This window comes from Microcebus murinus, chromosome 2 (genome assembly GCF_040939455.1).
Source record: "Microcebus murinus isolate Inina chromosome 2, M.murinus_Inina_mat1.0, whole genome shotgun sequence".
NCBI classification, from domain to species: Eukaryota; Metazoa; Chordata; class Mammalia; order Primates; family Cheirogaleidae; genus Microcebus; species Microcebus murinus.
The window spans coordinates 25,732,283-25,746,495 of NC_134105.1; the positions used below are offsets into that span (position 1 = coordinate 25,732,283).

Genomic DNA, 14,213 nt, shown 5'->3' on the forward strand with positions numbered 1-14,213 from the left:
CAATATGGGAAAGTGATGTTTGAGTTGGGCCTCAAACATCTTAGTGCCCATCACTGCAACAGACTGAAGGGAAGGGAGAATAAGAGTTCCTAGAAACACTGAGACTAGCAAGGAAGTGGTTGTGATATTTCTAGCCAGATATGATAAGGGTCTGCACTAGCACAAAGAATCAGAATAGCAGGTAGTCACGTGAGAGCAGTTCAGGAGGTAAACATGTCAAGACCTGGTGAACAGCTGAATAGAAAGAACAAGGGAGAGAAAGGAACTGTCATTTCTGACATGAAGGTGCCATTCACTGAGACAGGAAGCACAGGGCAAGCACTTTTGTGGCAGAAAGATAAAGGGTTTGGTTTAGACTCTAAATTTAAGTGCTAGTATCCAGGTGGAGCTGTCCAGCAGACACTTGGAAATATGAGTGAGACAAGGCTGGAAGAAGAGATTTGGAAGGATAGTTGGGCCATTGGGCCTTAAGTGTGGATGATACCTTCAAGGGCAGACTGGAGAGTGGAATGAGAGGTGGGTTTGGAACCACAGTGAACAGTTATTTAATGGGGCAAAAGCAAGAGGGGTCCTTGAAGAAGACTGAAGAGCACTTAGGCAGTAGGAGACTTAAAATGCTGAAGTTACGTAGAAGGCTCAAAAAGGAAGGAGAGACACTATCAGATACTGTGGAGAAATAATTGAAAATTATCCTTTGGATTTCAACACAAAAAGTCGTTTAAGTGACGTGGTGAGAGTAGAGGCAGATTGACAGAGTTCAAGCGTGAGCTGTAGATGAGAAAGTCGAGGCAGGTGCTTCCCAGATCCGGCAAGTAGAGCTCTGTAGTCGCACTTAAGACTGTGACATCTTCCAGGGTAGGCAGGGTCTCTTACATATCTGTGGTCTCAGCACCCAGCCTGGAAGAGAGGGTGGCGTCAGTGAGTTCAGTGACTAGGGACGGAGAAAGACTTCGCGGAGGCACTCGCTTTGCAGCCAAGGCTTGAGGATGAGGGTGATTGGGAGGAGAGGTGGGAGGCAGGGCCCCTGGGCGATGGGGCTCTCGAGGGTAATGGGGTCTGGGAATGAGGTGGGGTTCCTGTAGTGTGCACGCGGCTCTGTGGGAAGGGCGGGGGCTGTGGGTAGGTGTGGAGGGACCTGTTTGGGGAAAAAGACTGGGCCGGAGACTGCTAGGGGGTGTCCCTTCGCCCCGCCCCACTTACGCCACTGCGCGATTCCGCGGCGCCTCTACCGGAGCCCTCCCGCTGGCTGCAAGGCGACGGGTGACCGCCAGGGGCCGCTGCCTCCGGTCCCCGGTGCCCCCGCCCCTCTCCATTGGCCTTTGTTGCCGTCGGAGCGCCCCGCTTGACTCGTTCCCGTCCGCCCCCTGGGCCTGGCGGTCGCGCCTGCGCACTGGCAGCTGGCCGGGCGCTCGCAGGGGGAGCTGCTGCAAGCTCCGCGGCGGCGGCGGCAACGGAGGCTGCGGGGGCGGCGGCGCGAGCGGCCGGGCTTGGTGGGGGAGCCGAGCCCGGCCCAGGAGCCAGAGCAACGAGAGTGGGGGGTACCTAGGTCCATCACGCTGGACTCCACAGTCTCTGGGCCGCCTGACCTCCGCACGGGTATATGGGATGGAAGCGGGACCCTCGGGAGCAGGTAAGGGCTCCCGGGAAGGGGGGACGGTGCATGCACCGAGGACCAAGGCGCTCCCGCGTGAAGAGCATGGTTTCCGAGTAAGGGAAGGGTTCCTGAGTGAGAGGGGTTCTCATGGGATGGGGGGCTCAGTTTGAAGGAGGCTGTGTGCAGTTCCGGGGGGGAACCATGTGAAGAGAACCCTGAGATGGGGCCCGGTTGTCCAAGGAGGCTATATGCAGTCCTGTGGGTGGGAAGTAGTCTGGGAGAAGGGCCTGAACGCACGGAAGGACTCTCGGAGATCCGGGTAGGCCTACGGAGAGGCCCGGCAGGTGGCAGGGGGCGGGCTCCAGGTGTCCACGAGAGGAGGGGGGCGACACAGATGGGTTGGGAGCTACCGCATGCTGGGGGCGGGGGCTCAGCCAAACTGGGCTGGGCTAAGCTAATGTCTCTTGGGAGAAGGCGCCAGAGCTGGGCTGTGAGCTCCGCCCCAGCCGGGCCTGACGTGGAGGCGAGGGTCAGGGGGCAGGGGGTGGGGACCCAGCCCTGGGATTCCCCCCGTGAATCTGGGGAGTCAGAGCGGAGGCGCCGGAGCATGCGCGGAGGTGGCAGCTGGAAGGGGCTGCCCGACATGGTGGGGGCGTGGCTGTCCGAATACCCCCACCCCTCCCCCTCCCTGTTTGGCTTGGAAAAAGGAGCGCGCTGATGGGGTGCATTCTCTCTAAAGTTATGCTAGCAGAGCTCAAATGGAAATGGTTCCCTTCCCCCACCCTGGGGGCTCTGACGCTTGGCCCTGAGGCCCCTCAGTCTCAATTTGCCAAGAATAGGTTGAGGGATACTGCCAAAGTGTCTTTTTCTGCCACTTGAGGAAAGACTGGGACCCAGGCAATGTTTTGGGGGCGGGTCCTCTTGAAGCTAGGCCTTAGAAAAGATGTTGATTACTGAGGGACCGAGGACAGGACCAGGTCTACCTAGGAGTTGTCTGCAAGTTTCTGGTCCAATACTGAGTAGAGATGGGGGCTTTTAATTCAAGGCTAATTACCTTTTCCATTGAATTCTCTTGAGGTTACAGTCTCTATACTTGAATATTTTCATGGCTCTGATCTCTCACTGGGTATCTTTCTTTTTTCCTCTCTCTTCTCCCAGAAACCGTCAGTGCAATGTCATTAGAGCCAACCTTGCTGAGTTAGTCTATCTGCTACACACAAGTTGGGGGAGGGAAGGAGTTTATACCTTCACCCTGGTGAGTCCCAGGTGATAGTCTTATTCACAGGCAATCAGGAGAAAAGAAGATAAGAGCAGTGGAGAAACTGAGGCAGGGCTGCCCCTAGGAGACTGGACTCCCAAGGATGGGCTGGTGGTACCTCCTGTGTGTTAGGTGTTTTATCCTGTATTGGGAGGAGCAGTTGGGACCTGAGAATCCTTTAGGCCCTCTCTCACCACTTTCTAACATTTGATCTGGAGATGGGAATCAGATTTCCATTTGGGACTGAACTTCATTACTTTCCTGGTGGAAGAATTTGTATCTTTTATGCCAGACCTAACCTTCCCCTCCCCCAAGGAAATAGCTGCTATCACCTCACTCAAGTCATCCATTTAGTGATTATAAGTACTTAGTGACTATTTTCTCCCTAACAGACAACCTTGAGGAGGCTGGTATGGTCCTAAGGTTGAGTGGAAGGAGCAACTGACTTCAGTGCAAACTATTTCCTCTCTTTGTCAGGCTCCTCTCTCTCCGTTCCAGGAACTCCAGGTTTTCTAGGCTGGAAACTATTTCTACCTAGAGTGGCAGGAGGGGGAGGATCACTGAGGTCCACATGGATTGTTGGGAGCTGGCACCTACTCTAGACTGCTAATGATTTTATCCTGATGAATTCCTAATGGGCTCTGGAGTGATGAAAAAGTTGACATTTTTGGTTGTTACAAGAAATAATCTTTAAGGGAAGAGTCTAGAGCCTGGTGTCTGGAGTTAGTCATAGCCTTGGGAAAAGCCTAGTAGTACAGGCTTTGCCTCATTAAAGGGTATAATTGAAATTCAGTCTGGAAGCTGAGGATGGAGAGACCCCATAACTGCCTCCTTCCTACTGTTACTCTCTTGGAAGAAGTAGGAGTGGTGTCCTGAGGACACAAAACTAAGGTGTTGTTGCTGGCTTCACTGGGCTCATGCCCAAGTGTGCCTTCTGTAATCAAGTGTATTCCAAGCACATGTACTGTACTGGGTGCTCCCTTAGAGTAGAGGCAGTGTCTGATTTATTTGTGGAACCAGCAAGTACCTAGAATATAGGCCCTGACACAGAATAGATGTTAATTAATTAATCACTTTCAAGTGTTAACATATATTGTTAAGCACATAGGTGGATATTTAATAATTTCTGTATACTCATGTGACAAATACTTTTTGGAAAGATTGGCCTCTTAGTCTTTGCTTACCCACTAGATAACCTAGCCTTGAGTTTGTGTCATTTGAATAGGCAGTCTGGCTCCTTGGGAGGCATGTGGGCCTCAGAACTGCAGGGAAGGAATCCTGAGCCAGGGCTTCCAGCTCTGTAACTTTTCCTTCTCTGTGGTGGTTGGGGATGGGGGAGGGGGAGTGTCCTTTACAGAGACCCTCCCTCCTTGCTTTTGTCTGACGAGAAGGGCCCCGCCCCTTTCCCTCTAGGCCCAAGCTTTGTCCTCTGTGCTGGGGCCCTCATCTGCATCACAAAGTGGCCGTCTGTCCCTGTCTGGGTCTGAAGGGAAGAGTCTCCCTTTCTCAGGCTAAGAGCTGGGATAAGGGGTGGGGGTGACTTTGTACTGCTGTTAGGTTTTCAGGGGAATGAAATGGGAGACAGAGTCCCATGTCCTCCAGCCTTCCCTAGTTCAGGGATGAAGTGGGGATGTGGGTTCCCCTGTTTTCCCAACGCTTCCTTGAAGAGGAAGGTGTTCTAAGGCTAAGACTGTTGTGTAGTCCTATTTCTGGGAAAGAGAAGGCTTTGAGGCTAGAGTGTATGTTCCATCCCCCGTGATATCCACCCAGCCCCAGCTCTAGGGGTTGTCTTTCTCCCTAGGCACCAAATAACTATTTAGCTTGAGAGGCTAAGGAGGTGAATGGAATTTAAGAACTTCAAGATGGGAAGAATGTCTTTTACAAGCTATACCCACAAGGATATATGCTTGTCCTGTGCAGTGTTTATAATTGTTTCTGGGCAGTTGTGGGTGTTCATGTGTTTGTGTGCTGTGTGTGCTTGTGTGTCTGGATATGTTTGTTCATTCATTTCATTTTGTATAATGAACACCTCCTGTGTGTGTGCCAGGCACTATAGATTAAGCAGTGATCAAGGCAGATACAGTCCTTGGCTTTGAAGAACTCAGTCTAAGGTGGTAAATGGGAATGTATGTCTGTCAATGGGTTTATGTGCAATTTCTGTCCAGCTTTTTCTGGGGTAGGTGGCCAGGTTCCAGTAGTTAGGCTTTCATTTCCTCATGAAGCTGAGTTCTGAAGACCTTTTCCCCCCAGGCTGGGCCTCCATTTCCCTGTCTGCAGAGTAGGGCTGAGCTTGACAGGTGGTTAGAGGGAGACAGTAGTACAGCTTAGCTCTGGAAAGGATGCCCCTCCCATGAATGGTTCTGACCTCTTCTTGACCCCCCAGCTGAGTATATGCCCCATCCCCCACCTCCAGCCTATCTGACTGTGAAAGCTGAGCTCTGGTAATTGGAGGTCCTGGGCTGGTTTATCTCTTTCTCCTCCTACCTAGGTTGGTCTTCTGCTAAGGACAATAGTAGCAGAGAACAAAGGCTTCTCTTAGGCTGTTTCCCTTTTTTCTGTCCCCGAAAGCTAAAAAAATAAGACTGGGGGCAGCAATCAGACGAGCAAGAGAGGAGAAAGTTGCTAGAGCTGGCCCTGCCCGAGCCTTTCCCAAGGGCCCCCTCAGTCTTGAAATTGTTGCCTTTTGCTACTATCTGGTCTCTCTGTGTGTAAGGATCTGTGGGGTTTGGGGAGAATCTTTTTTTTTTTTTTTTTTTTTTTGAGACAGAGTCTCACTTTGTTGCCCAGGCTAGAGTGAGTGCCGTGGCGTCAGCCTGGCTCACAGCAACCTCAATCTCCTGGGCTCAGCGATCCTACTGCCTCAGCCTCCCGAGTAGCTGGGACTACAGGCATGCGCCACCATGCCCGGCTAATGTTTTGTATATATATATATTTTAGTTGGTCAATTAATTTCTTTCTATTTTTGGTAGAGACGGGGTCTCGCTCAGGCTTGTTTCGAACTCCTGACCTTGAGCGATCCGCCCGCCTCAGCCTCCCAAAGTGCTAGGGAGAATCTTATATTCTTCTTCCCAAAGGTAGTGTCTCTTCCTTCTTCAGCATTTTGCTTGCTACCTCTCCTTTCCCAACCCCCTTTTTCTTCATTCAAGCTTTTTCTCATCATTATCTCCCCAGTTGCAGCCTGTTTCCTCCTGCCCTAGCCTGTTTCCTCCTGCCCAGCCTGTTTCCTCCTGTCCTCTAACTCTAAATTAATCTTGCCCCAACCCCTAACTCCAGCCTTCCCTCCTTTCCCTGGCCAATTCAAGCTTTTTTCCTGCTGTGACCTTCAGTTCTGGCTTCTTCTCCAGTCTCCTACTTTAGCCTCTCTCCTCCAAACTCTAACCTTTTAGTCTTTTCTTTTCTTTTTTTTTTTTTTTTGAGACAGAGTCTCACTTTGTTGCCCAGGCTAGAGTGAGTGCCGTGGCGTCAGCCTAGCTCACAGCAACCTCAAACTCCTTGGCTCAAGCAATCCTGCTGCCTCAGCCTCCCCAGTAGCTGGGACTACAGGCATACACCACCATGCCTGGCTAATTTTTTTAATATATATTAGTTGGCCAATTAATTTCTTTCTATTTATAGTAGAGACGGGGTCTCGCTCTAGCTCAGGCTGGTTTCGAACTCCTGACCTCAAGCAATCCACCCACCTCGGCCTCCCAGAGTGCTAGGATTACAGGCGTGAGCCACCATGCCCGGCCAGTCTTTTCTTTTTTATTTTATTTTTTTTAATTTTTATTAAAAAATTTTTTTTTAGGGATGAGATCTTGCTATGTTGCCCAGGCTGGTTATGAACTCCTGGCTTCATGCAATCCTCCCACCTCAGCCTCCCAAGTAGCTGAGACTACAGATGTGAGCAACCACGGGTCCAGCTTCTTCTTTTCTGTCTCTCTAACCCCAGCCATTCAGTTGCTTTAATCCTATCTCAAACCTACCCCCAATGCCCCCAACCTGGCCTTTGGTTCTTCCTCCTGCCTACATTCAAAGGAGCATCAAGGTTTTTATGTTCAAGATGATGATGAATGAAGTGAGCATCTGGCTAGCAGAGAATAGGGCATTCTTGGACTGTTAGATACCTGGTGGAGGTAGGTGTCTTAGTCTTGTAGAAGGGAAAAAGGGTTTTGTTATTGGGAACCAGATTTAGCCTCTCTGCTTATATGTAATAGGAACTTATTACATATTCACTTGATGAATTTAAAATAGATGACAACAGTAATTTTTCTAACTGGAGAGAAGTTTAAAAACACACACAAAAAAACCCCAAAACACAGATGAACCTGGATGTCTGAGCTAATGGAAGCCCTCAGCTGGGCTGGGTAGCAGGAAAGAGGTTTTCTCTATGTTCTCCTGTTTCTGTTCTCAGGGGCCTTTTGCCTTCTCTGATCAGAGTAGTTAGGAGATTGCCAGACTTTACCCTCACCAGCCTTTTTGTCTTGTAGCTGCAGGTGCCTACCTGCCCCCCCTGCAGCAGGTGTTCCAGGCACCTCGCCGGCCTGGCATTGGCACTGTGGGGAAACCAATCAAGCTCCTGGCCAATTACTTTGAGGTGGACATCCCTAAGATCGACGTCTACCACTACGAGGTGGACATCAAGCCTGATAAGTGTCCCCGCAGAGTCAACCGGTAAGTGATGCACGTCTAGGCCACCAAGTCCAGGAGTCTTTGTTTTCCTGAGTTTCAGAACCTTGAAAGAGGGGCCAGAAAGGTAAAAAGAAAAACCAGTAGAGGGTAGTATCACCAAATCCAAGAAAGTTTTTGAGGACAAGATACCAAGTAAATGCTGAAAAATATAGTTGGATTTGGCTATTAGAATATAATTGGTGGCTTTTGCCAGAGCAGTTTCAGTGGAGCAGTTGGGCTAGTTAATCTTACTATAGTGAGTTAAGGAATAAGTGGAAGGTTATATGATAGAAATAGTGAGAGCAGATAGCTTTTTCTAGATAGCTTGGTAGTGAAGTGGGGAGAGAGGGAATATTATTGTTGGCTCAAGAGGACTTAGGGGTCAAATACAGTGCTTAGCACATTCCAATATTTGTTGAAATGAATGAATGGTTTCCAAGAATGATACATGGGCATGATCAAGGAGGAGCTAATAGAGAAGGAGAGGTTAAAGGTATAGGACAGAGAGGGGAGGATTAAGAGTTGGATGTTCTTGATGAGGCAGGAGGACATGGTAGGATGTGTAGTTGGAGGGATTAGCCTTAGAAGAAGCAATATTTCTTACTAAAATTAATTAATTTTATGATTATTTGAAAACTATTTGTACAATATAGAAAAAATTCAGGTATTACAAAAAGAGTGATGAAGAACATCTCCTTCTTATCCTGGTCTTCCAGTCCCCTAGTTCTTTTTTTTTTTTTTTTTTTTTGAGACAGAGTCTCACTTTTTGCCCAGGCTAGAGTGAGTGCCGTGGCATCAGCCTAGCTCACAGCAACCTCAATCTCCTGGGCTCAGGCAATCCTCCTGCCTCAGCCTCCCGAGTAGCTGGGACTACAGGCATGCGCCACCATGCCCGGCTGATTTTTTCTATATATTAGTTGGCCAATTAATTTCTTTCTATTTATAGTAGAGACGTGGTCTCGCTCTTGCTCAGGCTGGTTTCGAACTCCTGACCTCGAGCAATCCGCCCGCCTCAGCCTCCCAGAGTGCTAGGATTACAGGCGTGAGCCACCGTACCCGGCCTCAGTCGTTTCCCTAGAGGCATTAATTGTTACCATTCTTGAGTATGCTTCCAGATATTTTTCTATGTGTATGTAAGCATGTATGCATATATAACATTTTTTTAAATGCACAAAATATAGATTTCTATATACCTTGTTCTGTGTCTTGCATTTTTCCACTAAACAATATATTTTGGAAAATAATATATATCAGTACATATAGATCTGCCTCATTCTTTTGCATAGCTCCATAGGTATTCCATTCAATGGCTGTATTATAACCTATTTAATAAATCTGTTGAGGAACATTGACGTTGAATCTAACTTCTGCTACAAAAATGAAACTGTTAAATATTATATAGAGATACATTTTTGCACTCAAAGATGAGTGTATCTGTAAGATAAATTCCTAGGAGTGGGATTGCTGGCACAATACATTTTGAAGTTTTCAGATTGCAAACACTTTTAAAGGTAAGTTGTACCTATTTAAACTTCTATCAACAGGGTATCAGTGCCTGTTCCCCGTACCTGTACCAATCCAATATATAAGATTTTTTTTTAATCTTGATATTCTGATAAGTAGATAATTATATCTTGGTCTAATTTTAAATTGTATTTTTCTAATAAGTGAAGTTGAACATAGTTTCTTATATTTAAAAATAATACATGGAAGGGGCATTTCAAATGTGAGAGGAAAGGAAGATAAAAAGACACATGCACATATAAATATGTTTGTATGTCTGGGAATTCAAGATGGCCTTGAATACTATCTTCTGTTCTTTACAGAGATAAAGCTACTTCCTGATAGGAAGCAGGAATGAATTCTGGAGTTAAAGGATAGTGGAGATGGTTCAACACAGTCTGTAAGGGATGGGAGTAATCAGGGACTTGAAATGAGATTGCTGGGCAGCACTGAAGCCTAATGGAATGGAAACCATGTGATTATAGTTGCTCCTTATATACTGTTTATCCAGTAATATTCAAGACTTTTGATTTAAAAAGTGGAGAGGTCAGTTGGTTGCATGAACTGGAAGTTTGAAGGAATGATGAACACTCTGTGATCTAAGTGGGAGGGGACAGGGAGTGAAATCAAATAAGAGATGATAATAGAGAGAAAACATTTTAGTGATACTAAGGGCTTCAGAGAGATGAAAGAGATGAAGTTTTCTTTTGCAGTTTATTATTCCAGTTTAGATCTCATTCCTGTTTTGCTTATCAGATTGGGGATTGGAGATTGGAACAATCTGGATTCTCTTCCTGATTCTTTTTTTTGAGACAGAGTCTCACTCTGTTGCCCAGGCTAGAGTGCTGCGGCGTCAGCCTAGCTCACAGCAACCTCAAAGTCCTGGGCTCAAGCAATCCTTCTGCCTCAGCCTCCCAAGTAGCTGGGACTACAGGCATGTGCCACCATGCCCGGCTGATTTTTTCTATATATTTTTAGTTGGCCAATTAATTTCTTTCTGTTTTTAGTAGAGATAGGGTCTCGCTCTTGCTCAGGCTGGTTTTGAACTCCTGACCTTGAGCAATCCTCCCGCCTCGGCCTCCCAGAGTGCTAGCAATACAGGCGTGAGCCACCACGTCTGGCCTCTTCCTGATTCTTGATAGACCCTGGGATCAAACCCGTTTCCCCTCAGCCTCTCCGTTTTCTCAGAGGGCGCTCACGTCCGCTTTTGCAGGTCCCGTAGAGCCTTGGTGATCTGAGGACCAGCACCATCACCTGGGAGCATGTTAGAAGTGAAGAGTTTCAGGCTTTGCTCTAGATCTGCTGAATTAGAAGCTACATTTTAATAAAATCTCCAGGTGACTCATAGGAATGTGGAAGTTTGAGAAGCACTGCCATAGAATAGATGTTAGGAGTGAGTATAATAGATGGGACATCACCAGGACTTTGAATTATTTCCAAAAGCTTGAAGTGGTAGTCTCAGCTTCCACAGGCCACTCCTATCCCCCACAGGGAAGTGGTGGAATACATGGTCCAGCATTTCAAGCCTCAGATATTTGGTGATCGCAAGCCCGTGTATGATGGAAAGAAGAACATTTACACTGTCACAGCGCTGCCCATTGGCAATGAACGGGTAAGGTTGGGAGTCAGGCTAGACCTGTGTCAGGGGTACGGGGTGGAACAAAGCTCATGTAAGCCTACTCGGAGTCTGGCCATCCAGAGAGCCTTTTCATCTTCTGTGCACAGAAAGTGTTTTAGGGTGAGGGGTGGGTAGGTGCTGATGTTTATTCAGTCTCTTATGTGCCTGTCCTTATCCTAAATATACTGAGATTAAACTTAAAATAGACCTAAAGGACTTGCTACTGGGTTGAAAGGTGGTTGAGAGGAACAGAAGCACTGAGGTGGTTGCAAACTTCCAAGGTGGCTGGAAACTAAGGGGTTAGGTTTACTTTGGAGACTTCATTGTGAGCGTGTATCAACTGAGGAGCATATTCTTGGCAAATCCATGGAATAGGGGATCATTCGGACAAGGCAAGGAATGCTGGCCTGTGGGAAAGCAATGTAATCCTTTACCCCTTTCTCTCACCCTCCTGAAGGTCGACTTTGAGGTGACAATCCCTGGGGAAGGGAAGGATCGAATCTTTAAGGTGTCCATCAAGTGGCTAGCCATTGTGAGCTGGCGCATGCTGCATGAGGCCCTGGTCAGTGGCCAGATCCCTGTTCCCCTGGAGTCTGTGCAAGCCCTGGATGTGGCCATGAGGCACCTGGCATCTATGAGGTATTGGGTGTAGTTAGTGTCTGGGGTGCTAGTGTTGCCAGAACTGCTGTTTCGGGAGGAGGGGAATGAGCTCATATTAAGGTCCCACAGTGTGCCATTTAACAAAAAATTATTTGAAGCCCTACCATTTGCCAGGCAAGTGTGCATATACATTTAGATTGTTTAAAGCTCTGGCCCTGAACTTCTTAGATATCTTTGGGCCTCACCCCATTTGTCCCTGCATGGCAGAGAAAAGGTAGAAATTTGTACAAGGTCAGTCATACAACTAGTAAAGGATTGGAGCTGGCATTAAAGCCCTGGTGTCCTGCCTTCCAGGCCAGGGCTCCTCCGTGCCCAGGATGCCTCACAGGGTGGGGGCCTGTGCCCGAGGGACCAGTTCTCTGCCTGTCCCTGCCAGGTACACCCCTGTGGGCCGCTCCTTCTTCTCACCGCCTGAGGGCTACTACCACCCGCTGGGGGGTGGGCGCGAGGTCTGGTTCGGCTTTCACCAGTCTGTGCGCCCTGCCATGTGGAAGATGATGCTCAACATTGATGGTGAGTGGGGAGAGCTATGGAGCCAGGGGCACCCCAAGTCCAGCCACCACACTCCCAGCCTCATCCCTCCCAGCTCTGTAACCATACTCCTAGTCTAATTCCTACAGCCCTGGCACCCCCTGCCCCCATCCCAATACCCTATAAGGAAGAGGGTATAAATTACAGTGCCTCCATTTATTCTGGAAGACAGAACCTGAGCTGCTATTACTACCCTATCCCCACAGTCTCAGCCACTGCCTTCTACAAGGCACAGCCAGTGATTGAGTTCATGTGTGAGGTGCTGGACATCAGGAACATAGATGAGCAGCCCAAGCCCCTCACAGACTCTCAGCGCGTTCGCTTCACCAAGGAGATCAAAGGTGAGGACCAAACTAAGCGGGGAAGGGAAACAGCACTACTTTCTCTTTAGCTGTAAGAGGAAATCCCCTTGGGATATGTTCAGGGGAGAGGCCAAACCTGGGCAAATGAGCAACCTATTCCAACCCTGACAAGCAGTGTGTGTATCTCAGGTCTGAAGGTAGAAGTGACCCACTGTGGACAGATGAAGAGGAAATACCGTGTGTGTAATGTTACCCGTCGCCCTGCTAGCCATCAGACGTAAGTTGGCAGGGCTGCTGAGCCATACTTCATTGCTGGAAGAGGATTGAGCTTTCCGACTCACCACCCCTCCTCTGCCCCACCTCCACTGGCCCTCAGAATGACCCTTGGGCTGGCCCTGTTTTCAGAGATAAGCTGTGTGAATTTGGCATCCTTCCCTCAGCCTTCCCAGATCTGCTGATACTATGTCTACCATTTTTACCTTCTTGATCTGCATTCTTCTTTGAGCATTTACTATAGAGCAGGCATGTTCCCCTGATTCCTGTTATGGTTATGTAAATGTTACCATATCTCTCAATTTATTCTTTCTTCTGAAGAAAAAAAAAAAAAAAGCCAGGCTCCTGAGCTCCTTGGGGAGATTGTCACTCATTCCATCCCCATTCATAACCTCAGGCCACACTGGATCATGAGTGCCTACTCTATGTCAGGTTTTATGCTCAACGTTAGAAATGTAGATGAGTCAGATATGGTCCTGACTTTTGTGGATTTTTCTTTTAAACCTTTCACTTCTGTCTTGGACACCTGTATTGCCTGGTTTCCCATGAGTGGCAATCTCAGAGATGTTGGGAAGGATGATGTAAAGTCTAGGGCTTCCAATAGTTGTGGGTCTAGAGAGGTGGGATTGAATGCTGGGTTATGACACCTCCTTGCCTTCCTCCAACAGATTTCCCTTGCAGCTGGAGAGTGGACAGACTGTGGAGTGCACAGTGGCACAGTATTTCAAACAGAAATATAATCTTCAGCTCAAGTATCCCCACCTGCCATGCCTGCAAGTTGGCCAGGAACAAAAGCATACCTACCTGCCATTAGAGGTGAGACTGCCAAGTAATGGCTGGGCTGGGGAACAGGCATTGTTGTATGTACCTGCATGTTGATCATCAAAGGTCTGTTATTTCATAGTCTCTCATCCTCATTTTGAAGTTTGGAAAATTAACATTCAGAGAAAGTATGAGGTCGTTCTCCTTTGAGATGAAGGTCTCATTCTTACCTACTAAGTTATTTTCCCCTGTTCTACTCTCATTTTCTTTCAGGGCTCTCAGGCAAAGATGCAAGCTATATTTACCATTTAATAAATAACTAGTTCGTTCAGTACAGAGATTTTAGATACCCACACTCATGTTCTCTTTTTTTTTTTTTTTTTGAGACAGTCTCTCTCTGTTGCCCAGGCTAGAGTGCCATGGCGTCAGCCTAGCTCACAGTAACCTCAAACCTGGGCTCTGGTGAACCTCCTGCCTCAGCCTTCCAAGTAGCTGAAACTACAGGCATGCACCACCATGCCTGGCTAATTTTTTCTATTTATTTATTTATTTATTTATTTTTTTTTTTTTTTGAGACAGTGTCTCACTTTGTTGCCTAGGCTAGAGTGAGTGCCGTGGCGTCAGCCTAGCTCACAGCAACCTCAAACTCCTGGGCTCAAGCGATCCTTCTGCCTCAGCCTCCCGAGTAGCTGGGACTACAGGCATGTACCACCATGCCCGGCTAATTTTTTTCTATATATATTAGTTGGCCAATTAATTTCTTTCTATTTATAGTAGAGACGGGGTCTCACTCTTGCTCAGGCTGGTTTCGAACTCCTGACCTCGAGCAATCCGCCCGCCTCGGCCTCCCAGAGAGCTAGGATTACAGGCGTGAGCCACCGCGCCCGGCCTATTTATTTTTTTTATTTATTTATTTTTATTTTTATTTTTTTTTTTCTATTTATTTTTAGTTGGCCAATTAATTTCTTTCTATTTTTAGTAGAGATGGGGTCCCGCTCTTGCTCAGGCTGGTCTCGAACTCTTGAGCTCAAATGATCTGCCCGGCTCGGCCTTCCAGAGTGC

At 47.8% G+C, this 14,213-nt stretch overlaps 1 protein-coding gene across 3 annotated transcripts in view; it reads left to right on the forward strand.

The window, feature by feature from the left end:
• Positions 1 to 1,475: 1,475 nt before the first annotated feature.
• The window catches only part of AGO1 (argonaute RISC component 1), a 38,541-nt gene continuing 25,803 nt past the window's right edge, over positions 1,476 to 14,213 (forward strand). The window contains exons 1-8 of one of the 3 annotated variants that reach the window (XM_012765236.3): positions 1,476 to 1,630; positions 7,322 to 7,505; positions 10,497 to 10,617; positions 11,081 to 11,262; positions 11,660 to 11,796; positions 12,021 to 12,155; positions 12,306 to 12,393; positions 13,058 to 13,205. In XM_012765236.3, coding sequence (XP_012620690.1) covers positions 1,606 to 1,630; positions 7,322 to 7,505; positions 10,497 to 10,617; positions 11,081 to 11,262; positions 11,660 to 11,796; positions 12,021 to 12,155; positions 12,306 to 12,393; positions 13,058 to 13,205 — 1,020 coding nt within the window. In that variant the 5' untranslated portion in view covers positions 1,476 to 1,605. Of the gene's footprint in view, positions 1,631 to 7,321; positions 7,506 to 10,496; positions 10,618 to 11,080; positions 11,263 to 11,659; positions 11,797 to 12,020; positions 12,156 to 12,305; positions 12,394 to 13,057; positions 13,206 to 14,213 lie in introns of those variants that run through there. The other 2 variants (XM_075996598.1, XM_075996601.1) reach the window with 2 other exon arrangements.